This window comes from Bubalus bubalis, chromosome 23, assembly GCF_019923935.1.
Source record: "Bubalus bubalis isolate 160015118507 breed Murrah chromosome 23, NDDB_SH_1, whole genome shotgun sequence".
In the NCBI taxonomy this organism is placed as follows: domain Eukaryota; kingdom Metazoa; phylum Chordata; class Mammalia; order Artiodactyla; family Bovidae; genus Bubalus; species Bubalus bubalis.
In genome coordinates, this window is record NC_059179.1 from 41,689,088 (window position 1) to 41,715,613 (window position 26,526).

General features: G+C 38.8%; 1 protein-coding gene across 13 annotated transcripts in view; it reads right to left on the reverse strand.

Moving 5' to 3' along the window:
- ATE1 (arginyltransferase 1) overlaps positions 1 to 26,526 on the reverse strand; it is a 167,272-nt gene that overhangs the window by 68,836 nt on the left and 71,910 nt on the right. For all 13 annotated transcript variants that reach the window (XM_025274003.3, XM_025274004.3, XM_044935144.2 and 10 more), the window contains 2 exons: positions 24,000 to 24,181; positions 14,839 to 14,938 (listed from right to left, as the gene is read on the reverse strand). In XM_025274003.3, the coding sequence (XP_025129788.1) occupies positions 14,839 to 14,938; positions 24,000 to 24,181 (282 nt within the window). The remainder of the gene's footprint in view (positions 1 to 14,838; positions 14,939 to 23,999; positions 24,182 to 26,526) is intronic.

Below are 26,526 nucleotides of genomic sequence, written 5' to 3' on the forward strand. Positions count from 1 at the left end.
TCTGCTTTTAACGTCTCACTTAGAATACTAATTGAGGGCCTCAGGCCATGTCTGGAAATGGCAGGGTTTCCAAAGCAGAGCCCTGGGTTAACAAAACTATCACTCCCCATGCTCAGAACACAAGTAGAACTATTTGCCAGACTCTCATCTAAGATTCACTCACCAATCCTACTAAGCTGACTCCAACAAAGAATTTAGCAAAGCCTCTGGGAATTAGTTTATTAGGTTTAATCTGAACGAAAACAATAAGAATACTTATCTCTCTAGATTCTTCTTCTAAGATTCAGTATCCAAAAGTAAGAGAATATTTTTACCATTTTCATGATGTTTTCCTTAAGAGCCAGGAGCAATGCAACTACAAGGTGCTCTACTGGAATATGAGACCTTAAACATGGACAGGACAGAAATTTCCCCTCTAGGAGCCTTACTCTAAATTCTTACTAGGATAGGTGACTACAGTCTGTAACTCCATGATAAAACCAGAGGCATACAAACAAACAGTCCTAGGGCACTCTGATTTTTCCACGGTTCATCGAAAACTGATGGAAAGAGAATTAAAAAGTAAACAAACAAACAAAAAAATCCCCAAAAAACCAATAAATGATAACAAGAGGGAAGAAACAAACTTTTTAAAGTTGCCTTTTTTTAAACAGGGACCATTTTTAAAGTCTTTACTGAACTTGTTATAAGATTGCCTCTGTTGTTTATGTTCTACTTTTTTAGCCAAAAGGCATGTGGGATCTTAGCTCCCACCAGGGACTGAACCCACACCCCCTACTTTTGAAGACGAAGTCTTACCCATTGAACTGCCAGGGAAGTTCCAGAAATGGATCTTATTAAAAAAAAAAAAAAATTCTTATTTTCCTAAGTCTGCTTCTGAGTATTTATCATTTCTGACCCATCAAGGTGGCCGAGTAGCACTCAAAACTTTTCTCACCTTGAAATTCAAAGAAACGCAGCTAGTTAGTTTAAATGAGTTATACATTTCTGATTTTTACTGCTTGAACTATTTGTCCTGTAATAGAATTATTAATGAAAAGAATTAAAAGCTTTATTGGGGAATTAGTGAAAAAAGAAAACACACATTTTCTGTCTGATACCCCTTCCCTTCAATCCTTTATCATAATCTGGTTTGAAAAACAAGTTCAAAACTTTGTCTAGCCAAATACGCGATAAAAAGCAGCAAAACTCTGTAAAAATTAAACACACGTTAAACTTGGGTAGTTCCAAGTTACAAAAGCAACTATTACATTTCCTAGGAAAAACTATAAACTCATTATCACCGCCATCTTGGTCTCAGTTTTCATAGATTTAGGCCAAAAGACCTGAGATGACCCTCTCTGTGTCTCTAAGGTATGAAAGCCATGTATCTCTTTCATGACCACAAAGACATCTGCCATCACTGTTTCTCAGAATTCTCAGGGAAGAAAATTCTCAACTCCAGCAATCTGTTTCAATACATTAAAACTTCAGATAACATAATATTCTCTTCCATCTGTTCACATTAATTTTTGAGTCAATGTTTTCTGTGTAGCATTTATCTCACTAAATAACAACATCAAGCCCAGACACAAACATGGTTAATCAACCACTCTTTGAACCCTCTATCACATCCCTAAGGACAAGGTCTTGGAAACAGAAGATAAAATGTTTCACTGGCTGGATAGAGTAAAAACTCCTTACGGAATTTTATTGAGTGCTGTTTATACAGAATACTTGACCAGCTCTTTCTCTCCTTATTCTCCATCTCAACCTTGGATGGGTGAGTGGTTCACTTACGTGAACATGCCTACAAAGGTCCTGCTCATTATTAACAATGGGGATACCTAGGGCACTGGCACAACTGCTGCCTTTTCTAACACATCCATGCTGTTGACAGACAAGCTTATTCGTTTGGTTCTTTAGGTTAAAGAAACAAAGGAATTCACTCAAGTGATCCACTAAGTGGCTAGTACTAATGGTAGAGGGGAACAGAGCATTTCAGGGAGTAACATAAGAGAATGAAGGCAGAAATGTTACCCACCTAGGGTCAGGCTCCAGAGAATTCCAGGCTATCCAGGGAGAGAAGGAAACCTAGGCTAGATGAAGGCCTTGTGGATAACAGATTGTAATTCAAGATTTGGCAAGTAGGTCTAACAAAAGGCCATCCACGTGCCTTCGGCAGCAGGAAACCCCAATCTGTGTTTTCATCTGCCATTCTCTGTCTCAGCTTCTATTCTCCCCACCTCCTCTCTCTTCTCTCATCTTGCTATCTTTTGATTCACAGGCCCCTTTGAAAACCAGATGAAAGAAATCCATGAACTCTATTCTCAAGATAAATGTGCATGTGTAAAAGGTCTGCCTATAATTCAAACTTTACAGACCTGTGCTTACAAAGCCCTAATCTAACTCTGAGCCTTTGTTACTGTTCTCTATGTTACTATTCTCTACGTCTACTCCCACTAACTATTGATCCTTCCTACTGTCTTAATTCAAACTTCCTTAAAAGAGCAGATCTGAATGGTTTAGTCATCCACTATTGAGTAGGCAAAGCTTTAATATTACAAAATACATATCTTACATAATATTACTACCACTTTACCCTAGACTGACCACCTTTGGGTTAGGCACTCATGCTTAACCCACTGGAGTAGAAATGGCTACCCACTCCAGTATTCTTGCCTGGAGCATCCCCATGGAAAGGAGCCTGGTGGGCTACAGTCCATGGGATCGCAAATAGTCAGACACAACTGAATGACTAAGCACCCATGCTTAGTTCAATTAACAGAGTTACATGGAGCTAAGCATTGTAACCTAAACTCAAAGACTCCATTTCCTTGGGCAGACACTATAGGAATAGAATTTCCATCAGAAGAGAGGTATGGGCATGGCAGACATTTGAGTGCAGTGGATTTCTCTGCATAGGACAAACATAATAGAAAAATGGGGGCAAAGGTATGTCTACAGGCAGACGGTGAAGAAACAGGAAGAAAAGGGAACCCCTGAAGACCAAGCAAAGAAAGGTGGATCTAAGAGAACTGTGGGAGAGACCATGGATTTCCTAGCAAAACAGTTCTCACACGACATAAACCATCCTCAAATAATTCCAAGACAGTGGGTGACTGCTGGGCCCGCCCTCCGGCAGTGGACACTGGGCTTCCTCTGCCTCTTACCGCTGTCACTGTCACCTCACTGCTGTCTAAGATAATTACACTCCTCAAGGCTGCTTCCCTTTAGCTACTGCCACTTATTCAGACAAGAAGGCTTCTGAAAGAAAAGGGCCAAGTGTAAAAATCTTACAGTTGCCTTATTTTCTTCAGAAGGAAGATATGAGACCCAGGAGAAGATGTATAAATCTAATAAGGAAAGAAGACCTGAGCCGTGCTAGGGAGTCCTGGAGGCATGGGGGAAGGAAGGCTGAGGACTGGTTTTATTCTCGCATCAACACCAAGGTAGCATACTAGGCAAGAAAAACAACAAACACTTCTGTGCATGTGCCTCTCTGTAACAGCTTAGTTCCAACCACACCAGGGTGCAGTCCAGGAGCAAGGGATGCGCCAAACAGCCCTGTGCCACTAAAGCTGAAAAGGACTATAACTGCCCATCCAAAAATGTATAAGCCAACACTATGCTCTTTGTACTAAAAAAGATGAACTGAATTTAGCTGCCAGGGACAGCAATTCACTTGGCTATTATGAAGATGCCAAGTTTCTCTCTTTTTCTACAAAGCAAGAAAAACAAAACAATTTATAAACACTTAAGACAGACCTTACCACGCACATCAGAACTAAAACAGCAAAGTGATGCATTTTGGAAATTTTAATCTTACTTGTTTCTGTTGCTCCTTGTAAGAGACCTCAAGATTTGCTAGAGATAAATCGCATTGTACAGAAACATTAAATTACCTTTAAGCTGACATAAAGGCCACACATAAGCCCCCAAAGAAAATTTAAGACAGTCCTGGGGTCATCAATAAGCTTATGGCTGCACAGGGTCATGAATTAGACACGAGAAACTTCTCTCTGGTGTGTCATACAGGATAGTTTATTTCAAGACTGTTATGGTGAACCCACAATTAATCTTTCTGGCAGTTCCTTTTTGACAGCAGTAGTCAAATTACCTGCAGTAACTCAGCAACTGTAAAGCCCTACAGACTTCAATGGCAAGTAGGTAACCCCTGAAAACAGGATTTCTCAAGCCTTAGCACTACTGATATTTTGAGCACAGAATTCTTTTTTGCTGGAGACTGTACACTGTAGAATGTTTAGAGGCATCCTAGCCTTACAATACACAGTCCACATCAAAAAAGAATTCTCTGGCTCAAAATACCAGTAGCATACATACCTCTCCCCCACTGGCTCAATTGGGACAATCAAAGTTTTCAGAAATGAGATGAGGTGGGGACAGGGGCACAAATCGCCCCTGATAGAGAACCACTATTTTAGGATAAGCGGAAATAGGAACTCAGTCAAAGCTAGGTCATGAAACAAATTAATGTTATTAAAATAGTATTTAGGTTATATACTTATATAACTATCAAAATCTATAATTATACTTCCTATAAAAAATTCTTTATACTGTATTCTGTTATTTGAAGGGTTTTACAAATTATTAACTTTATTCAAGTAGATAAATTTCTAAATCAATTTTAAAATAAACTTTTAACTCAAATATAAACCACATATTATACAGCACTATCACTGCAGAATTACAGATGTTTTAAATTATTTGCAATGCTTTGTCAATTTAAAGAAAAAAGCAAATTCAAGAGTACCTTCACTGATCACCTGAAAATTCAAAGTAACTTTCTCATTATTCTAAAAGTAAACATTTTAATAAACTTACATTTCACTAACCTTGCCAAAGTTATAAAAAGATCTATTCTGTAGAAATCCCAAATGGGGCCACTTTATTTGGCGTAGATATGTACTTTCCTTCTAACCCATAATCAAATTATTCAATATTCTTTTATCTCCATCCAGCCATTTAAAGATATACTGAACACTTACTATAAATCAGGGGTTGCTGCTACAGTAAGTAATAAATGAGCTCAAACTCCATCTTTCAAGAAGCTTAGAGCCAAGAGAGACAGGAAAACAAGCAGTTGTAACACAGAAAGTTAGATGGCATCATTGACTCAATGGACATGTCTCTGAGCAAACTCCGGAGAGAGCGAAGGCCAGGGAAGCCTGGAGCGCTACAGTCCACGGGGTCGCAGAGCTGGACACAACTGAGTGACTGAACAGCAACAACAGCGTAACACAGCGCAGTGCATGTCAGGTATCAACACGCAAGTTGCAATGAAAACACATACTTGTATGTAGGAGAGTCGGGCAGCATTTCAGAGTGGAAACAAACCTAAGATGACTCTTGCAAAGCAAAAAGAAGAGGAGGATATAACAGTTTTAATACATGGGGGAGGAAAAGGTCTTTTTAGAGCATGTTACTGAAGCCAGAAGACATAGAGAAAAAGGATTATTAAATCAGGCTATATAAAAATTTAAAACTTTTGTATGATCACACATATATATACACATATACATACCATAAACAATAATAAAGGCAAATGATAAAATGGAATGTGACTGCCAAATGATGTTTGGTATTACAACTATTAATAAAGAGCTTTTCATTGTGTTTTAATCATTTGAACTGAATTTGCATACAATGTATCATCCTGTTTAAAGAGATTCTCCACAGCTTTTATTTTCAAAAGTTATTTGGAAGAAATGTACAAGTGGAAGTGACTTATCTGCACATCATTCATACTTAAGTCAAGTATTCCCTGTAGGACCGACCAATATAATTCTAAGTGAGGAATTTGGTTATTTAATGGAATCAATGCTAAGTGTGAAAAGGTAAAGCTAGGATACTTTACCATAGCACAAATATAGTGAAGGAAATAACTGACATGTTTATTAAACTAATGTATGTGCTGGACAGTACCCTTAAGAAACTAAAAGTAATTATACAGTTGGAAAAAAAATTCAGTCCTGACCTCTGACCCAACCATACACAAAAATCAATTTCAGACAGATTACTGAATTGTGAAAGGTAAAAGAAGAAAATACAAAAAAAAAAAAAAAAAACCCATTTCCATGGCCACAGGGTGGGCAGATTTCCACTGAACAAGACACAAAAGCAATAACATAAACCAGTCTACATGAAAATTAGAAATTTCTGCTCATCAGAAAAAGAAAAGGTAAGCATTGAGTGGAAGAAGATATCTGTAAAATATTTATGCAACAAAGGATTATACCCAGAATATATAAAGAATGTCTACAAGTACTGGAGATCGACATTCCAGGAGATAAATGGGCAAAAGGCACGAACAGATGCTTTACATATGGCCAACAGAAAAATGACAAGATGCTCAGCATCGCCAGTCAACAGCAATGCAAATTAAACCCACAATGCACCATCCTTGCTCCACAGCACCATCCTTGCTCCACAGCTATCAGAAGGTCTGCTGCTGGTGAGAGTACAAATTAGTATAATCTGTTAAAAACATGCTATGCAATATGAACTAAACCTGAATATTCCCACAATCTTCAATCTAGTCTATATGTGTGAGAAATGCAGACATGTTAATGAACGGACATGTAAGAAATGTTCAAAGTTGCAGTTATATATTAGCCAAAACCTAGAAACAGTCCAACCACAACAGAATGAGCATAAAGGCGTGAAAAGCAACCACACACTGTACACACGAGAATGTGGGTAAATCTTACAAATGTACTGCTGAGTGAAACAAGCCAATCACAAACTAAAATACACCAAGTGATTCCACTCCTGTCAAGCGTAAAAACAGGCATGATTAGTCTTTTGCAATTGCCTTTGGGAGTGAGATAACAATCAAGGGGGACATGAAAGAGGTTTGTGGGGGACTGGAATGTTCTGTGTCGATCTTGGTGCTGGTTGCACAAGTGTGGTCACCATGTGAACATCTGTCAAGTTGTACGCTTAAGAACAGTACACTTTTCCATATACACATCACACTTAGATGACAAGCTGACTTAGAAAAGAAACAACTACAGACAGGCAATTCATGGAAAGTATAAACTGTACTCTGAGATGGGACTCAGATTTTCCTGAAGCTCAGTGTCTCTGTGAGAATGGCCTGCAGAGAAAGCCAGCCCTCACTTTAGTTCCTCCACTTCTTGATTTTAACCGTGCAGGTGGGTGCCTGCCTTCCACATGTCATGCGTGTCAGTAAACTCACTGAGCACCTTCTCTTTGCCAATGGATTTGGTAGGCCCTGGGGACAGTGACAGGTAAGACACAGTTTGCTCAAGGAACTGACAAGCAGGGACCATGTGTGATCACTTTCCTCTTGCCCTGGCATCCAGCGTGATGCTTTATACAGAGCAGTCCTTCCATGAACGCTGGCTGAGAGCACGCCTGCAACAGCAGAGCACAAGGGGAGCCACAGATGAAGCACTGAGCCAGGACCAAGGTCACAGGACCGAGGTGGTTCTCCACGGGTGGAGTGGGAGGCACAGAGAAGGCTTCCCTGAAGAGCAAGTGCCCATGCCGGGTCTGGAAAGGGAGGAGGGATGAGTGAGATCCCTTTCAGATGCAAGAAACGCAGGGTCAGGTGGGAAGGAAGGGCAGTTCAAAGGTACCTACAACAGCACGGGGAGTCAGAGAACAGGGCTCTCTAAAGGAAGATGGCAAACAAGTAGGTTAGGGCAGAACTTGAGCTTGAGGATTTTTTAAAAGCTCCAAAGATGATTCAGGTTTTTCAAAGATTTAGGAATCAGGTTCTGTACCAACCTTTCCATTTCACTGTGGAAACGGACATGAGGAAAAGGATGGGGACGATCAGGATTTGATCAACCGTGTTCTTATTCCCCAGTTAATGTCTGTCACTGCTTCCACTTTCTAGTGGTTTAGTCACTAAGTCGTGTCTGACTCCTGCAACCCCATGGACTGTAGCCCGCCAGGCTCCTCTGTCCATAGGGTTTTCCAGGCAAGAATACTGCAGAGGGTTGCCATTTCCTTCTCCAGAGGATCTTTCCAACCCAAAGATCGAACCCAGGTCTCCTGCACTACAGGCCGATTCTTCACCAACTGTGCTACCAGGGAAGCACCAGTTAAAGTTTACTTTTACTTAATATGCAAGCATTTTAGGTTTCTCCAAAATAAAAAGTTATATATACCTCATTGTAAGTCTGATAAACAATGCCATTTATATGAATTTCAATTCTTACAACTCTCCTTCAAGTTGCTAAAATTATAAAATGTGAATTAAAGCAAATTCTGGGCAGGAATCACACTGAGCGTTAATTTTCTCATCTGCAATGAGCAGCTTAGAACACATGACCATGCTTTTGACTCTAATGTGGTGAAATTCCACGTGTGACAACTTTAAAAACAAGAATACATGATGAGCGTGTCATTCTTTTACCTCCTACTGCCTGGAGGAGCCATCAGAAATCCCTTACTACAGTTACTCTGTGGTCATTTTTTCTGACCACGTCTAGTTCACTGGACACTTATTTTAACATCAAGAAAAATAGATGCTGAATCAAAAATTCGAGTGGTTTGTTCTGTGCTACGGGTAACTGATGAGATCATCTGTATTTCTTTCAAGCCAGCAGTAGCGAAGTCACTACCACAACCACTCAAATACATCGCCCTGGGTTTCAAGACTGCAGTAAAATAACATTTGTTAATTTGTCTGGTCAGGAAACTTTGAACAGTTTGGGAGCTTGGGGATCTCAGCAGTACAGGATTCTGCACATGCAGCTCTGTAAATGCCAATTTTTTTTAATTTTAGGTGCTTTTATAACAATAATAACCTTCTTTTAGGCAAACTCCTACAGAATTCCAGAAGTGCAGTTTGACCACAGTCAAGCCGAGGCACTGAGTTTAGGAATGATTAATCACTGATGAATTAGCCTTTTGTTCCTTTTCTGACACTTCTGAACTCCTTCTGATGTTTCAACTATCTGATGTCTGGCCATGTCATGATACCAAAGCCGACTGCCTGAATCACTGTTTACATTGGCCTGCACACAAATCTGGATAAAGAGCTCAGTAAAAACACCTACTTCAGATCACAGAATAGCCTTATGTTTGCAGTCTGAGGGACAACATGGAGAAGAAATTGTGAACAGATATTTGTACATCCACGTTCACAGAAGCATTAGTCATAACATCCAAAGGGTGGAAGCACACCAAGTATCCATCAATGGATGCATGCATATACAAAATGCGGCATATACATACAATGGAATATTATTCAGCCTTAGAATGAAATTCCGACACCTGCTACAACATGGATGAACCTTAAGCACAAGCTAAGTGAAATAAGTCAGTCACAAAAAGATAGACAATGTATGATTCCACTTATATGAAGTACCTGCTGCTGCTAAGTCGCTTCAGTCGTGTCCGACTCTGTGCGACCCCATAGACGGCAGCCCACCAGGCTCCCCCGTCCCTGGGATTCTCCAGGCAAGAACACTGGAGTGGGTTGCTATTTCCTTCTCCAATGCATGAAAGTGAAAAGTGAAAGTGAAGTCGCTCAGTCGTGTCCGACTCTTAGCGACCCCATGGACTGCAGCCTACTCTGCCCATGAGAAGTCAAATTCAGAAAGTACAATGGTGGTTACAGGGTCTGGGGGAGAGAGGAATGCTGAGCTATTAGTAATAATGCAGCTAGGGGAATGGGGAGCTATTGCTTAATGGGATCAGAGTCTCAGTTCTGCAAGGTAAAAGGAGTTCTAGAGATGGATGCTGGTGATGGCTATACAAACAGCACGAATATCCTTAATACTTCTGAACTGAGCACTTAAAATAAGATAAATTCTGTTATGTACATTTTATCACAATTAAAAATTGTATTAAAAAAAAAAAAAGACACAGCAGAGTATATCATCTCTTCTGATTCTAGACACCACTGATGGCTTATGATGTCGGAAGGCCAGCAACCACCCTGGAACTGAGAGAGGAGCAGACAAAGACAAGCATTCCTGAGGACAGAAGCCAGAAAACCATCCCATCCACCCTGACGCCACAGGACAGTTCCTCCAAGGAGAAACTCTCCTAAGTTGAAGATATAACTTCCATTCATTACAGCCAGGTCCTGAGTCTCCAGATCAGAACTGATTTATGCCAAAACAGTAGCAACTCCCATTAAACCAGTCACAATTATGGTAACAGTTAAAGTGAACAATGACAACACAACAAATCAAGACAATTTTCTTTTCTATTTTCCAGCCCTCATTAAATTCCTCTGTGACTATTCTGTGCCTTCTTTTAAGACTATGGCCATAGACAAAACCTATATGACCAGGTACTATTTACATAAATCAACCTTTATTTAAAATATATACAAAGAGAGAACAATAAAACCAAAATAATTTAGTAACAATGCATTTTAGAGAATCTTACGCACAAGAATAGAACTGCTATCACCTAGCAAACCATGAGTGCTCTGAGAGGAGGCTCTATAGGCACACATGTCATCTATGTAACTACAAAAATGACCACGTGGTGATTTTTATCTTGCAATGCTCAACATTAGCAAGACAAGCAAACTCAAAATGTGTCATCATGTTAACAAATGCCTTGTAAGCCCAAGTCTGGGTATTAAATGAAATGCTGTATGAAGATGAATTCTTGTAAGCCAAGTGGGGGGCACATCTGTAGGTATGACCACACGTATGAATTTAGCAACTTTGCCAAAACTCTCTCACACTGAGCTGTCAGCAACTTCACAGATCAGTTCAGCTCAACTCAGGACACGAGTCTGCACAGCTCAACACAGAATGACTTTCATCTACGTGGAAATCTACAACTGTATCTACTCATTTCCACCCTACATCACGTATTTCAGCCATCTGCTGCTGAATAAGAAAACCACCCCAAACTTAAGAGGTTTAAAACAACAATTAATTATACCTCATGATTCTGTGAGTTGGCTACAGCTCAGCTAGATGGTTCTTCTGCCCCTGTCTGTTCAGCTCAATCAGGCAGCTGCATTCAGCTAGTTGTTTGGCATTCAGCTAGTTGCCTGGCTGGAGCTGAAACATTCAAGATGGCCTGAAGCTTCCCAAGTGGCCTCTCATGCCAGTAGGCTATTTGGACCTTATACATGATGACTGGCTTCAAAGACCAAGGAAGCAAAAGCTGTCTGTCTTCCCCTTCTTAAGGCTTGGGCCTGAAATCTCAGACAGTTACTTCTGTGCTATCCTATTAGTCAGCGCAGGTCACAAGGCTGGATCAATCCTGATGGATGGAGCAACACGCACAAACAGAGTGCAGGGTAAGAGGAACTATGACAGAAGCTCTGGAAACCATCCATCAAATGATGGTCGTTCCCACACATAAAGATAGGCTCTTCACTTCAACATGTCTTCAGGACAGCACATTATTCAATAAAAGAGAACAGGTCAAACCAGCTCTTGGTGTATTTCAAACGTATTAAATACTTTAATTTGCCCTACATTATAAATGCATTATATGGTGAAGATTATAACTTAATACATCTAAATCTATACCAGAAAACTCAAATGAAACATTGTCCCAGTTTTAGGTATAGTCGCTCGGTGCCACTTTATGTCCTGCATTACAAGTATGTGCCCCCTCAGATGTAACCTCCATTAGACCAGAGCCCACATCTACACTGTATTAACAGCTGTATTTCCAGCGTCTAGTGTATACCAGGTACCTAAGAGACTACTTTTTCTTAGTTATTAAAAATACTCCTATTTTAAAATATATTCCTTCTTTCTTTAGTATCAGGTAAAAACCACTTCTGTATATTTTCCACCATATATTTTACAATATGGCTAAAAACATGTCACTACTAATCCCTGAACACTTAGTTATGCTCTAAGAAAGAAGATAATTTTAGCTATTACAGTAGTATGCTAAATTTATCCTCAATTCAATCTTGTAAGTGAGAAAAATTTTAATAGTCATTTAGTCATTTAATAGTCATTTAACTAGTCATTTTCTGCAAATTATCTTTTACTGGTCTTTAGTTTTACACATTCAACTTGAAATGAGAAATATTCAAGCTTGGACCAATACCCATCTTACAATTTCAAACAGTACATTTTCTGGTTGAAAATTCCCATCTGTGTTATTCTCTCAAAATGGAGGGTTCTGATCTGCTCAAAATATAATAAAAGATCCTTAAATGAAATGAAAATATTTTTACTCTTCAGTTACTTAAAATGACTTATTTTCAATCATGATGTAATGAAAACAATTTTCTTAAAACAATACAAAAATTTAAAACACCATGTTTTTAATGTTGAGGACCCAAAAGTGTTCAAACCACCATGCCAAGAAAATACTGGCTTTACAAAATTAACTTAATATTCAATATTTTATCATTATGATATTATCTCACAAATATTTACAAAGTCACTAAATATATTTCAAATTTTCAGAATTGTCTTTCCCAAGATACATGTGACTATGTATACATTATATTGGGATATATATGTGAATGTGAATATGATATAATATATTGGGAAAATTTAAACCTTTGCTTTGAATGGTTACAGTGAGTGTTCCCATTACCTGCCTTTTCCACTCAGAGCTGCACTCTAGTTTTACAGGTTTAATACTGTTCCCAAATTTCCAACAGATATTAATATTGGGGATGTGGAAAAGCAAAGGTGAGATTCCTTTGTGTTATTCTTAAAATACTCCCAATATCTTCATATGTTTTACTCACTAGTATGAGTAATTAAAAATGGTTTAATAATTAAGAAATATCAAGTTTAGTAATACAAGCATACACCATTCTATTGCACTTTGCTTTACTGCTTTTTGCAGATATTGTGCTTTTTATAATTGAAGTTTGAGGAAACCCTGAGTCAAAAAGCAAGTCCATCAGCACTGTTTTCCCAACAGCATTTGCTCACTTCGTGTCTCTGTGTCACATTTTGCTATTTCAAACCTTCTATCAGTGAAAAGATCATGACTTGATGAAGATTCAGATGATGGCTAGCATTTTCAGCAATAAGTATTTTTTAATTAAGGTATATGTAAAAGACCTTAAGGTATATGTAAAAATACACTGTATTTTCAGATATACTGCTACTGCACACTTAACAGTATGGTGTAACTTTTATGTGTACTGGGAAATCAGAAAATCATGTGACTTGATTTATTGCAATACTTACTTTATTGCGGTGGTCTGGAACTAAACCCACAGTATCGCTGAGGTATGCTTGTATTTACAAAGAACTTTAGCCTGAAGAGAATATTAAAACACCGGGAAGTGCTAGCAAGCATTACTAGGTACTATTTCTAATAACCTAACATTTGCATCTCTTACCATGTTAAAAGCATTATACAGAACAAACTAAAATTACCAATTCATTAACTTATTTTGCTTCTGGGTTATTCCTTGAAACACTGTTAACATGCTTTATACATAAACTAATTAACATTTATAATATTTACACTGTTATGTACATTGTTAACAGCAGATAGGGCCCCAAAACACTCATAACAGCTATAGCTACAAAAGAGACTGGCTGGCTGGCTGGCTGGCTGGTGACTGCCCTCCCCGTCCTTTTTTATATGAATATATATGGCACTGTCACCTATTAATTCTTACTTAAATGCTCCTTCTCCATGAAATGTGCTTCCCTGTCATACGTACTCTCTTTTCGGGGGGGGGGGGGAAGGGGTCTCTCTTCCCTTTTAATTAAACCCTTCCCTATTCCATACCTTATGCAGCAAACCCTACAGCCTCCTAGGCCACTTACCAGAGCACTGTACTGACCTGATTTTACATAAAATACCTGCAATCTTTATCTATACTACAAGTTTTAAGATGAAGGTTCATGTTCAAATCTTTACATATCTTCAGAGCTTAAAGCCGTGCTCTGAGTAGAGCAGAGGTATTTGGTTACTGTTATTATGGTGGGCAGGATGGCTGTTCCTTTATAATGTTCTATACTTTCCAGAGCTTTTAAAGTGGGCTACTAATACTTAGAAAACATCAAAGAGTTTCATTAAAGAGAGTCGTAAAACTTAACATCAAAAAACAAACAGCTCAATTAAAAAATGGGCAGAGGACCTGAACAGACATTTTTCTAAAGAAGACATACAAATGGTCAACAGGCACATGAAAAGATGCTCAACATCACTGATCACTGGAGACGTGTAAATCAAAATCACAATGACATATCACTTCACACCTGTCAGAATGGCTGTTATCAAAAAGACAACAAATAAGTGTTGACCAGGATGTAAAGAAAAGGGAACCCTCATACACTATAGGTGGAAATGCAAACTGGTACAGTCACTATGGAAAACAGTATGGAACTTTCTCAAAAAATTAAAAATAGAACCATCACACAAATCTGGCAATTCCACTTCTGAGTATTTTTCCAAATAAAAGTACTAATTCAAGTAGATACATGCACCCCTACATTGACTGCAATATTATTGGCAATAGCCAAGACACAGAAGCAACCTCAGTACCCATCAAGAGAAGAATGGATAAAGACAGGTGTGTATACACACACACACACACACACACCCCCCTTGAGGATGTACCTTAAGAAGGTAGATTTTTAATGGATATTACTGTGCTATCCCAAGTAAGCAGGGTCTTACTGAAGTCCTAGAACAGCTGGGATTGTTACATCCTCAGTGAACTACAGATTAACCTATATTAAACAAATACTAAGTGCCTGTTGGTCAGGCACGGCTTTATGCAATGAAGAAGCTAGATTCTATGAAAAGTTTAAGACACATAAAAATAATTCATGATTTACATTAAAATATACAATCATGTTAAACTAACATGATGTAAAATTACAAAAGCACTAATTTTCGTAACTTGAATCTACAGAAGACACATATGAAAATCAACTTTACCTTATATTTCATCTTGGGACATGAATGAATGTAGAAACCCATATAGTAATAGCTGAGTTGAGGTGTTTTCTCATGAAGTTGCCTAGTAAAAGCAATTTCTCTGCCAAAAGAATAAAGATGAAAGTACAGTTAAATCTAGTTCCAATTTCAAAGTACTATTTAATTTGGTAATATATTTGATCAAATCTGACATTAAGCTATCAAAAAAACCCAAGTGTTGCAAGAAAAACAATTTTAGAAACACTTTAAGACAATTTTTACTAAAGAGACACCAAAAAAACTGTATTATTTTGAGCAAATGCACCAAAGTTCTGGTTTGCACTTTAGTGGACACAGCAGTGTATAAAAACTCAAATGGCATAAAAGTACAAAGATCTATTTAATACAATTTCATGTCATTATTCATTATCACCTGGAGTTCTCAAAGACTGGGTGTATCAGGTTAAAAACAGTACAATAAATTTTAGAAAACTCAAAAACCAACAAATTTCAGTAAGAATGTTTTTATGACCCTTTATATGCAAACACTTTCAACTATAACATGTTACTCTTTCCTGTGTCCAGATGCGACTCGTTATTTTCGCTAAAACTAAAGAGCGGGAAAACATGTTACCTCACTGCTTTTTCTCTACTTGTTGGCACAGGCAAGGATTAATTGAACAAAGAAGTTGTCAGCAATGCCTATGCTTGATATGGTTTTAATTTGTATCCGGATAAATCTGGGCACAGAATTCTATCCTATTTGCTCAACTGAATGACCGCTTGCATTGGAGAAGCTTAAGCAAAATTTCAGTACATTTCTGAAGTATGAGAACAGCTGTTTTGTTTTTATGTTTGTTTCCCAAAGGTTTTAATTTCTTTTTCTTTGTTTTTAGTAGCAATGGATGCTTGAAATCCAAGGAGAGGTTTATTTTTTAAGGGAACAGTCTGTGCATTTTGCAAGCTCTAATTTAAATCACTGAAGGGCTGATACTCTAAAAGTTCATCTTTTCAACAAAAGTATCTCTAAATCCAAACAGACTTAACATAATGAGGCTAAATTAGAAGAGATCCTATTATTCCTAAAAGTAATTCACTCTCAAAGTTCAACCAGGGAAGAATGCACTGATACTGAAATGCAGGACCACCCAGCTCTGAAAAGGACTGCCCAGCCCTCCTTCACTCAGCCCTGTTCATCTCAGTGAACTGCATCACCACTCCACCCCTAAGCTGTTCAGACCCTAAGCCTATGAGCCATCCTTAAAAGATTCACCTCCAGCATCCACCCATCAACAAGTCCAGCTGGCTCTATCTCCAAATACCCTGAATCGGACCACTTCTCACCACCCCCACCTCAGATACTTTGGTCCAAGCCACCATTATGGCTCCCTTGGACAATTCTAACAGCCTCCAAACAGATTTCCAGTTTCCACTATTGCCCTCCATAACCCCAGAGAGCAATCTAAGCAGTCTTTTATTAATTATTAATCAGGTGAGGTAACTTCACATTAGGCTGGTGTCACACTCACATAAAATGGTGGCGAGTTCTGACAAAATGTGGTCCACTGGAGAAGGGAATGGCAAACCACTTCAGTATTATTGCCTTGAGAACCCCATGAACAGTATGAAAAAGTAAAAAGATACGACAATGAAAGATGAACTCTCCAGGTCGGTAGGTGCAAATTTGGCCTTGGAGTACAGAATGAAGCAAGGCAAAGGCTAATAGAGTTTTGCCAAGAGAACTCACTGGTCATAGCCCAATATGCTACTAGATATCAGCGGACTAATAACTCCAGAAAGAATGAAGAGACAGAGCCAAAGCAAAAACAACACCCAGTTGTGGATGTGACTGGTGATGGAAGTAAAGTCCAATGCTGTTAAGAGCAATACTGCACTGGAACCTGGAATGTTAGGTCCATGAATCAAGGCAAATTGGAAGTGGTCAAACAGGAGATGGCAAGAGTGAATGTCAACATTTTAGGAATCAAAGAGCTAAAATGGACTGGAATGGGTGAATTTAACTCAATGACCATTATATCTACTACTGTAGGCAAAAATCCCTTAGAAGAAATGGAACAGCCATCATAGTCAACAAGAGAGTCTGAAATGCAGTACTTGGATGCAATCTCAAAAACGGCAGAATGATCTCTGTTCATTTCCAAGACAAACCATTCAATATCACAGTAATCCAAGACCATGCCCCTACCAGTAAGGCTGAAGAAGCTGAACAGTTCTATGAAGACCTACAAGACCTTCTAGAACTCACACCCAAAAAAGATGTCCTTTTCATTATAGGGGACTGGAATGCAAAAGTACGAAGTCAAGAAATACCCAGAGTAACCGGCAAATTTGGCCTTGGAGTACAGAATGAAGCAAGGCAAAGGCTAATATTTTGCCAAGAGAATGTACTGATCATAGCAAACCCCATCTTCCAACAACACAAGAGAAGACTCTACACATGGACATTGCTAGATGGTCAATATCAAAATCAGACTGATTATATTATTTGCAGCCAAAGATGGAGAAGCTCTATACAGTCAGCAAAAACAAGACTGGGAGCTGACTGTGGCTCAGATCATGAACTTCTTATTGCCAAATTTGGACTTAAATTGAAGAAAGTACGGAAGCCCACTAGACCATTCAGGTATGACCTAAATCAAACCCCTTTTGATTATACAGTGGAAGTGAGAAATAGATTCAAGGGATTAGATCTGATACACTAGATCTGACACACAGATGGACAGAGGTTTGTGACATTGTACAGGAGACAGTGATCAAGATTATCCCCAAGAAAAAGAAATGCAAAAAGGCAAAATGGTTGTCTGAGGAGGCGTTACAAATAGCTGTGAAAAGAAAAGATGCGAAAGGCAAAGGACAAAAGGAAAGATATACTCGTTTGAATGCAGAGTTCCAAAGAAGAGCAAGGAGAGATAAGAAAGCCTTCCTCAGTGATCAGTGCAAAGAAATAGAGGAAAACAATAGAATGGGAAAGACCAGAGATCTCTTCAAGGAAATAAGAGATACCAAGGGAACTTTTCATGCAAATATGGGCACAATAAAGGGCAGAAATGGTATGGACCTAACAGAAGCAGAAGATATTAACAAGAGGTGGCAAGAATACACAGAAGAACTGTACAAAAAAGATCTTCATAACCCAGATAACCACGATTGTGTGAACACTCACCTAGAGCCAGACGTGCTGAAATGTGAAGTCAAGTGAGCCTCAGGAAGCATCACTACAAAGAGAGCTAGTGGAGGTGATGGAATTCCAGTTGAGCTATTTCAAATCCTAAAAGATGATGCTATGAAAGTGCTGCACTCAATATGCCACCAAATTTGGAAAACTCAGCAGTGGCCACAGGACTGGAAAAGGTCAGGTTTCATTCCAGTCCCAAAGAAAGGCAATGCCAAAGAATGCTCAAACTACTGCACAATTGCACTCATCTCACACGCTAGCAAAGTAATGCTAAAAATTCTCCAAGCCAGGCTTCAACAACAAATGAACCATGAACTTCCAGATGTTCATGCTGGATTTAGAAAAGGCAGAGGAACCAGAGATCAAATTGCCAACATCTGTCGGATCACCAAAAAAGCAAGAGAGTTCCAGAAAAAACATCTACTTCTGCTTTATTGATTATGCCAAAGCCTTTGACTGTGTGGATCACAATAAACTGTGGAAAATTCTGAAAGAGATGGGAATACCAGACCACCTTATCTGCCTCCTGAGAAATCTGTATGCAGGTCAAGAAGCAATAGTTAGAACTGGACATGGAACAACAGACTGGTTCCAAATAGGAAAAGGAGTACGTCAAGGCTGTATATTGTCACCTGGCTTATTTAAGTTATATGCAGAGTAGATCATGAGAAATGCTGGACTGGATGAAGCACAAGCTGGAATCAAGACTGGCGGGAGAAATATCAATACCATCAGATACACAGATGATACCACCCTTGTGGCAGAAAGCTAAGAAGAACTAAAGAGCCTCTTGATGAAAGTAAAAGAGGAAACTGAAAAAGTTCGTTTAAAACTCAACATTCAGAAAACTTAAATCGTGGCATCTGGTCCCATCATTTCATGGCAAATAGATGGGGAAACAGTGACAGACTTTATTTTTGGGGGCTCCAAAATCACTACAGATGGTGACTGCAGCCATGAAATTAAAAGACGCTTACTCCTTGGAAGAAAAGGTAAGACCAACCTAGACAGCTTATTAAAAAGAAGAGACATTACTTTGCCAACAAAGGTCCATCTAGTCAAAGCTATGGTTTTTCCAGTGTTCATGTATGGATGTGAGACCTGGACTGTAATGAAAGCTTAGAACTGAAGAATTGACGCTTTTTGAACTGTGGTGTTGGAGAAGACTCTTGAGAGTCCCTTGGACAGCAAGGAGATCCAACCAGTCCATCCTAAAGGAAATCAGTCCTGAATATTCAATGGAAGGACTGATGCTGAACCTGAAACTCCAATACTTTGGCCACCTAATGTGAAGAACTGACTCATTTGAAAAGACCCCGATGCTAGGAAAGATTGAGGGTGGGCGGAGAAGGGGACGACAGAGGATGAGATGGCTGGATGGCATCACCGACTCAATGGACATGAGTTTGAGTAAACTCCAGAAGTTGGTGATGGACAGGGAGGCCTGGCGTGCTGCAGTCCATGAGGTCACAGAGAGTCAGACACAACTGTGCGGCTGAACTGAACTGAACTGAACCTCCTTACTGTCGCCTGTAAGCCGTTCTCCATCTGCCCCTCATCAACACCACTGCCTGGCTGCCCTCCTTACACAGCACTGTCTAGATCCTATCCTACATCCCAGCCCTTAAGGCCTGCCTTCTCTTCATTCCAGCACCTCAGGACACTTGGACTTGGTACTTTGACCTGGACTTCTATCCTCAGATTTTCACATAGCTGGCTCCTTTTTGTTCTTTCTTGGCTAAAGAGGTGTTTCCTGACCACCCTATATAAAAAGGGCCTCATGCCCACTACCACAATTTTATTCTTGTTATAATACAAAGGCAAAGTGAAAGTGAAGTTGCTCAGTCGTGTCCGACTCTTTGCGGCCCCATGGACTGTAGCCTACCAGGCTCCTCTGTCCATGGAATTCTCTAGGCAAGAATACTGGAGTGGGTTACCATTCCCTTCTCCAGGGGATCTTCCCAACCCAGGGATCAAAGCCTGGTCTCCCGCACTGCAGGCATACGCTTTACCATCTGAGCTACCAGGGATGCCAAACATGAACTCATTTGAGCAGGACAGACAAAGGAGTCTCTAAAATTCTGCTATCTGTTTTTAAATTTACTGTCTGCTTTAACAAAGCTGCAAGTGTCTGATTCACACCTACGTACTTCCAGGACACAGACTGTGCTCAAACATCTATTAAACAAATTAATTACACTTCTAAAATTCATCTTGCCAAAAAAGAAAAAGTAAATAAATTCCATACTCACGAACCCCAATTCAAACATTTTTAAAATCTGCAGACCAGCTTACATACAAATCTACACTTGATTACAAATTAAAATATAGAAACTCTATACTGACTGTACGATTGCTTAAGAAACTGAAGAAACGGAGGAAAAATTTGACAGGTTTCACTGAAATACACTGAAATCAACAATGGAATTGGTAACTTGTAACCTACTCTCCCCAGCTTTGCTTCATAATGTCAATCTGCTGGCTGCCTCTACTCTTCTATAAACTCAGCAACTGAGATTCTCCAGAGCACTGAAAGGCTGCAATGCAGTGGCAATCTCCTCATCCTCCGCTGGCCCCAGTTTTCCTGCTCCGCAGGCTTCTCTGCTACTTCCTCAAAGCCGTACAGATCCAGAATTTTCAACAGCTCAATCAAGCAGCAAATAGACTGCTGGAAACAGTTTTTTCTGGGAATTGATTATTTGCTATCTCAAATGCAATAGGATTTCTATATCTCTTTGTTCATTGAGAAATAAAATATTTCATACAGAGGATGGATTTATTCTATAGGAATCAGATCAGATCAGATCAGATCAGTCGCTCAGTCGTGTCCAACTCTTTGCGACCCCATGAATCGCAGCACACCAGGCCTCCCTTCCATCACCAACTCCCGGAGTTCACCCAGACTCACGTCCATCAAGTCAGTGATGCCATCCAGCCATCTCATCCTATGTCGTCCCCTTCTCCTCCTGCCCCCAATCCCTCCCAGCATCAGAGTCTTTTCCAATGAGTCAACTCTTTGCATGAGGTGGCCAAAGGACTGGAGTTTCAGCTTTAGCATCATTCCTTCCAAAGAAATCCCAGGGCTGATCTCCTTCAGAATGGACTGGTTGGATCTCCTTGCAGTCCAAGGGACTCTCAAGAGTCTTCTCCAACACCACAGTTCAAAAGCATCAATTCTTCGGCGCTCAGCCTTCTTCACAGTCCAACTCTCGCATCCATACATGACCACAGGAAAAACCATAGCCTTGACTAGACGGACCTTTGTTGGCAAAGTAATCTCTCTGCTTTTGAATATGCTATCTAGGTTGGTTATAACTTTTCTTTCAAGGAGTAAGCGTCTTTTAATTTCATGGCTGCAGTCACCATCTGTAGTGATTTTGGAGCCCAGAAAAATAAAGTCTGTCACTGTTTCCACTGTTTCCCCATCTATTTCCCATGAAGTGGTGGGACCTGATGCCATGATCTTCGTTTTCTGAATGTTGAGCTTTAAGCCAACTTTTTCACTCTCCACTTTCACTTTCATCAAGGGCTTTTGAGTTCCTCTTCACTTTCTGCCACAAGGGTGGTGTCATCTGCATATCTGAGGTTATTGATATTTCTCCCGGCAATCTTGATTCCAGTTTGTGTTTCTTCCAGTCCAGCGTTTCTCATGATATACTCTGCATATAAGTTAAATAAACAGGGTGACAATATACAGCCTTGACGAACTCCTTTTCCTATTTGGAACCAGTCTGTTGTTCCATGTCCAGTTCTAACTGTTGCTTCCTGACCTGCATACAAATTTCTCAAGAGGCAGATCAGGTGGTCTGGTATTTCCATCTCTTTCAAGAATAAATATTCTTAATATTTATCTGAGAAGTCTAGACAAATCCACAGCTACACATTGTAAAGTTAGAGATACAGAAAATAAAGGAAGAAGAAAATGGCAATAATTTCGAAGTACTGAATAATTCTGGTACAAAGAAAAAGTATCTTTTCTGAAATATGCACTTCCAAAGTTACAAAATATGAATGCTTTTAAACAATCAGTTCTAATTTCACAGAATCACAAAGATACCACAGAGTCCTGAATAGTTTTTAATTAGTTTTATACAAAATGCAATTAAATAAATAAGAAAAATAAAATATTATTATAGGGATCAGTTGTAAACACTGTATTTTTAAAATCTGCTATATAACGTGGTACTGAGAGACAGGGCAGGTCATGTTGAAAATATCAGTACATGGGCCACCGAAAAACACATAAAAAATCAACTATGGACCATATTTCTTTTTAAATCAACTAGTGATTAAAAAAAGAAAAATCAACCCTGATACTTTTATAATTCAGAGAAAAACACATATACAATAAATAAAATAATCTCAAAGTATGTTTTACCTTGATGTGAAAATCATGATCATCAGAGAAAACAATGGGAAAAACAAAGAGAAAAAAGTGATTCAATGACAAACAAGGAGAAAAGAGACAAGCTCCCAGACAAAACTCTCAATCCTCCTCCTTCCTCTACCACATGTACAAACAGACAGGCAGGAATAAAAATAAAAGTAAATTATTTTCATGAGACAAGACCCTACTCTTTTTATCATCAGGATAATGCACCTAAAAATATGTGTGCTATGTTACATACATTTGCAGCAACGGACATAAAAAGGAAACCATCTTTGGATGAGGTCATAGAGTCAATGGACAGTCAGGGACTCCCTGGGCCTGTTCTATATACTTTATATAATTGTACATTTCTTCCAACAGACTCAGAGGGCTTTAGTTCATTTATGCCAGATTCATATAATGTTTAATTAATTATAATATACACACACACACATCTGGTCCCATCACTTCATGGGAAATAGATGGGGAAACAGTGGAAACAGTGGCTGACTTTATTTTTTGGGGCTCCAAAATCACTGCAGATGGTGACTGCAGCCATGAAATTAAAAGACGCTTACTCCTTGGAAGGAAAGTTATGACCAACCTAGACAGCATATTCAAAAGCAGAGACATTACTTTGCCAACAAAGGTCCATCTAGTCAAGGCTATGGTTTTTCCAGTGGTCATGTATGGATGTGAGAGTTGGACTGTGAAGAAAGCTGAGTGCTGAAGAATTGATGCTTTTGAACTGTGCTGTTGGAGAAGACTCTTGAGAGTCCCTTGGAGTGCAAGGAGACCCAACCAGTCCATCCTAAAGGAGATCAGTCTTGGGTGTTCATTGGAAGGACTGATGCTGAAGCGGAAACTCCAATACTTTGGCCACCTCATGCGAAGAGTTGAATCACTGGAAAAGACCCTATGCTGGGAGGGATTGGGGACAGGAGGAGAAGGGGACAATAGAGGATGAGATGGCTGGATGGCATCACTGACTTGATGGACATGAGTTTGGGTAAACTCCAGGAGTTGGTGATGGACAGGGAGGCCTGGCGTGCTGCGATTCATGGGGTTGCAAAGAGTCAGACACAGCTGAGCGACTGAACTGAACTGATATATATACACACAAAATAGGGATGACAAAAAATATATAAATAATGTAACATTTAAAAACCACTGAGCGGCTCTGACAGGGGAGCTTAAATAAATGCATAAACTAAACAGCAAAAGCATCACAATGACCTCTCAAACACTAGATAAGATGGATACCTTAAAAAGGGAATTACCATCAGACAAAAGCCAATGCAGGAGCTGTGGGTTTGATCCCTGGGTCAGAAAGATCCCCTGGTGGAGGAAAAGAAGAATCCCATGGACAGAGGAACCTGATGGGCTCAAGTCCATGGGGTTGCAACGAGTCGGACACTACTGAAGCAACACACACATACACATTGTGGCCTCGGTTCTAAAAGTGTTGTATCTAAATACGAATATACAAGAGACTACAAGAGCAACAAATTATGTACTATCTAACAGAATTTCTACTGTTATATAATAAAATATAATCAAATGAAGAAATATATGAAGTTCTATACGACCCATTACAATTGTCAAAAGCAATCTTACCGGAGCGCAGAGTAGACACCCAAAGACAGAAATGAATAATCGGGATCGTAGTACAAATATACAGATGATACACAGTATGGAAGAATGTCAATCACCCCCACAGCAATGATCTTCCCATCAAGCCAGTACTGCTGGTGAAAGGAGCCATAACCACAATCTGGTCCATTAGGGGAATTCTCTGTCTGTGAAAAAGTAGACATAGAAACAGCTTGTCACTTTTATCTTTATATTAAAAAATATTAATAATTAACTTTTTCTATTTGTATTTTACTCAGCAAGTAACTCCTAAAATTTCTTCTTTTTTTGCCACTATCTTCTGACTCGCAGAAGAGTCATATCCTGCAAAACATTTTAGTTGTAGAAACACTGATGTAACACAACAACAGAGAAAAATCAACTTAACATGTTTTTCAACTTATTATTTTCTGTTCCATGCAAAAGCTGGGAAAGAAATGATGAATGAGAGAAAGATGGAGAACATAAAAGTGAGGGCTAAGTGCGAACAGGGGACCTATCCTCAGCTGCCAGCCAGGCCTGGTCTATGACCACTCTTGCGTTCATAAGGCATATGAGCTCATAATTTTTTCTAGGTACAAGTTCCTTTGTAAGCACAAAGAGCTATGACATTTCTCCCTATTAGCCAAGGGATAGTGCAAGTTATCCCCTTACCATTATTTTGATGTACCTATAATCCCACAGAAGAAAATGCCACAAATTTCTCTAGAGATTGCAAAATATAACCATTTTCTGTAAATAGTTTATGATATTTCTCATTTTAAAATTCAACATGAATTTAAATATAACTGTTATTAAATGAAAACCATACAGTGAAAATTATGGAGCACCATAAGAAAATGCTTTGTCAGAAACTGAATGGATGTTAGAGATGAACAATTTAAGTGAACAAATATATTAATAACAAAACTTGTGTAACATATTCACACACTCAAAGTCACAGAGAATGTATATGGAAAAAGGCTAGAAGGGAATGAAGGAGAATGAAAAAAGCAGGTTTGTTAACAATAAAACCAGAAAAAGACATTACAAGACAGGAAAACTACGTAACAGTACCTCATAAACACAGAAGGAAAAATCCTCACAAAATATTAGCAAATCAAACCCAACAATGTATATAAAGAATTACACACTATGACAGAGTGGGATTAACCCCAGGTATGCAAGGTTGGTTCAAATATTAGAGAATTTAAAAAAGAAAAGCAATTAATGTAATCCAACCATCAAAATAGGCTAAAAGAAAAGTATGATCATATTGATTGGTAGAGAAAACACATGTAACAAAATACAACACCCATTCATGACTAAAAGTTCTCAGCAAACTATGAATAGAGAAAGTTCATCAACTTTGTAAAGTACACATACAAAAAAATCTACAGCTAACATCATACTCAACTGTAAGAAACTGGATCATCTCCCCCTAAAATGGGGAACAAGACAATGATATCCTCCTTCATTACGTCTATTCAACATCATACTGGAAATCTTAGTGTAAAAATATGAGAAAAGGAAATAAAAGATATTCATATACACTGAAAAGAAAAAAAAAAAAACTGGTTCACAAATGACATGACATACTATGCAGAGATTTTCAAAGAATCAACAACAAAAACCGAAACTAATGAGCAATCACAAGCAGATTACAGGACACAAGGCTGACATGCAAGGCAACTGCCCCTATACACAAGCAATGACCGGATTTTGAAATTAAAAACACAACACCATTTACAAAACCACCAAAAAAATTTACACACCGAAGTACACACCTAAGTATAAATCTAACAATATATCAGAATCCATATGCAAAACACTACAAAACTATGACAAAAGGAATAAAAAAAGACATAAACAAATGGAAAATATTATATGTTCATTTTGACTGACATGTCCATTCTTCCCAAATTAAGTCTCCAGACTGAATGCAATCTCAATCAAAATCCCAGCAATTTTGTGAATACTGGCAAATTAATTCTAATGCTTATATGGAAAGGAAAAAGAGTAAGAATACCAACACAATACTGAAGAACAACAGAAGTCGGAAGACTGACACCACCTGATATCAAGACTTACATAAAGCCATGATAATCAAGCTTGTGTGATACTGGTGAGAACAAATGAAACAACAGAACAGAATACAAAATCCACATAAATACAGTCATCTGCCCCTTGACAAAGAAGCAAAAGATAATTCAAGAGAGAAAGATTGGTCTGTACAACAAAAGGTACTGTACCAACTGGACATCCAGATGCAAAAAAAAGCAGTATCTAGTCACATACCTCGCACCTTTCAAAAAAAAATAACTCACAATGGATCACAGACTATGTAAAATGTGAATCTTCTAGATGATAACGTAGGTAAAAACCTAGGAGACCCTGGGTATGGTGATGAGTTTTTAGATAAAACACCAAAAAGCACAATTCATGAAGGAAATAATTGTCAAGCTGGACATCACTAAAATTAAAAACCTCAAGTCTGTGAAATACATTGTTATGAGAATAAAAAGGCAAGCCA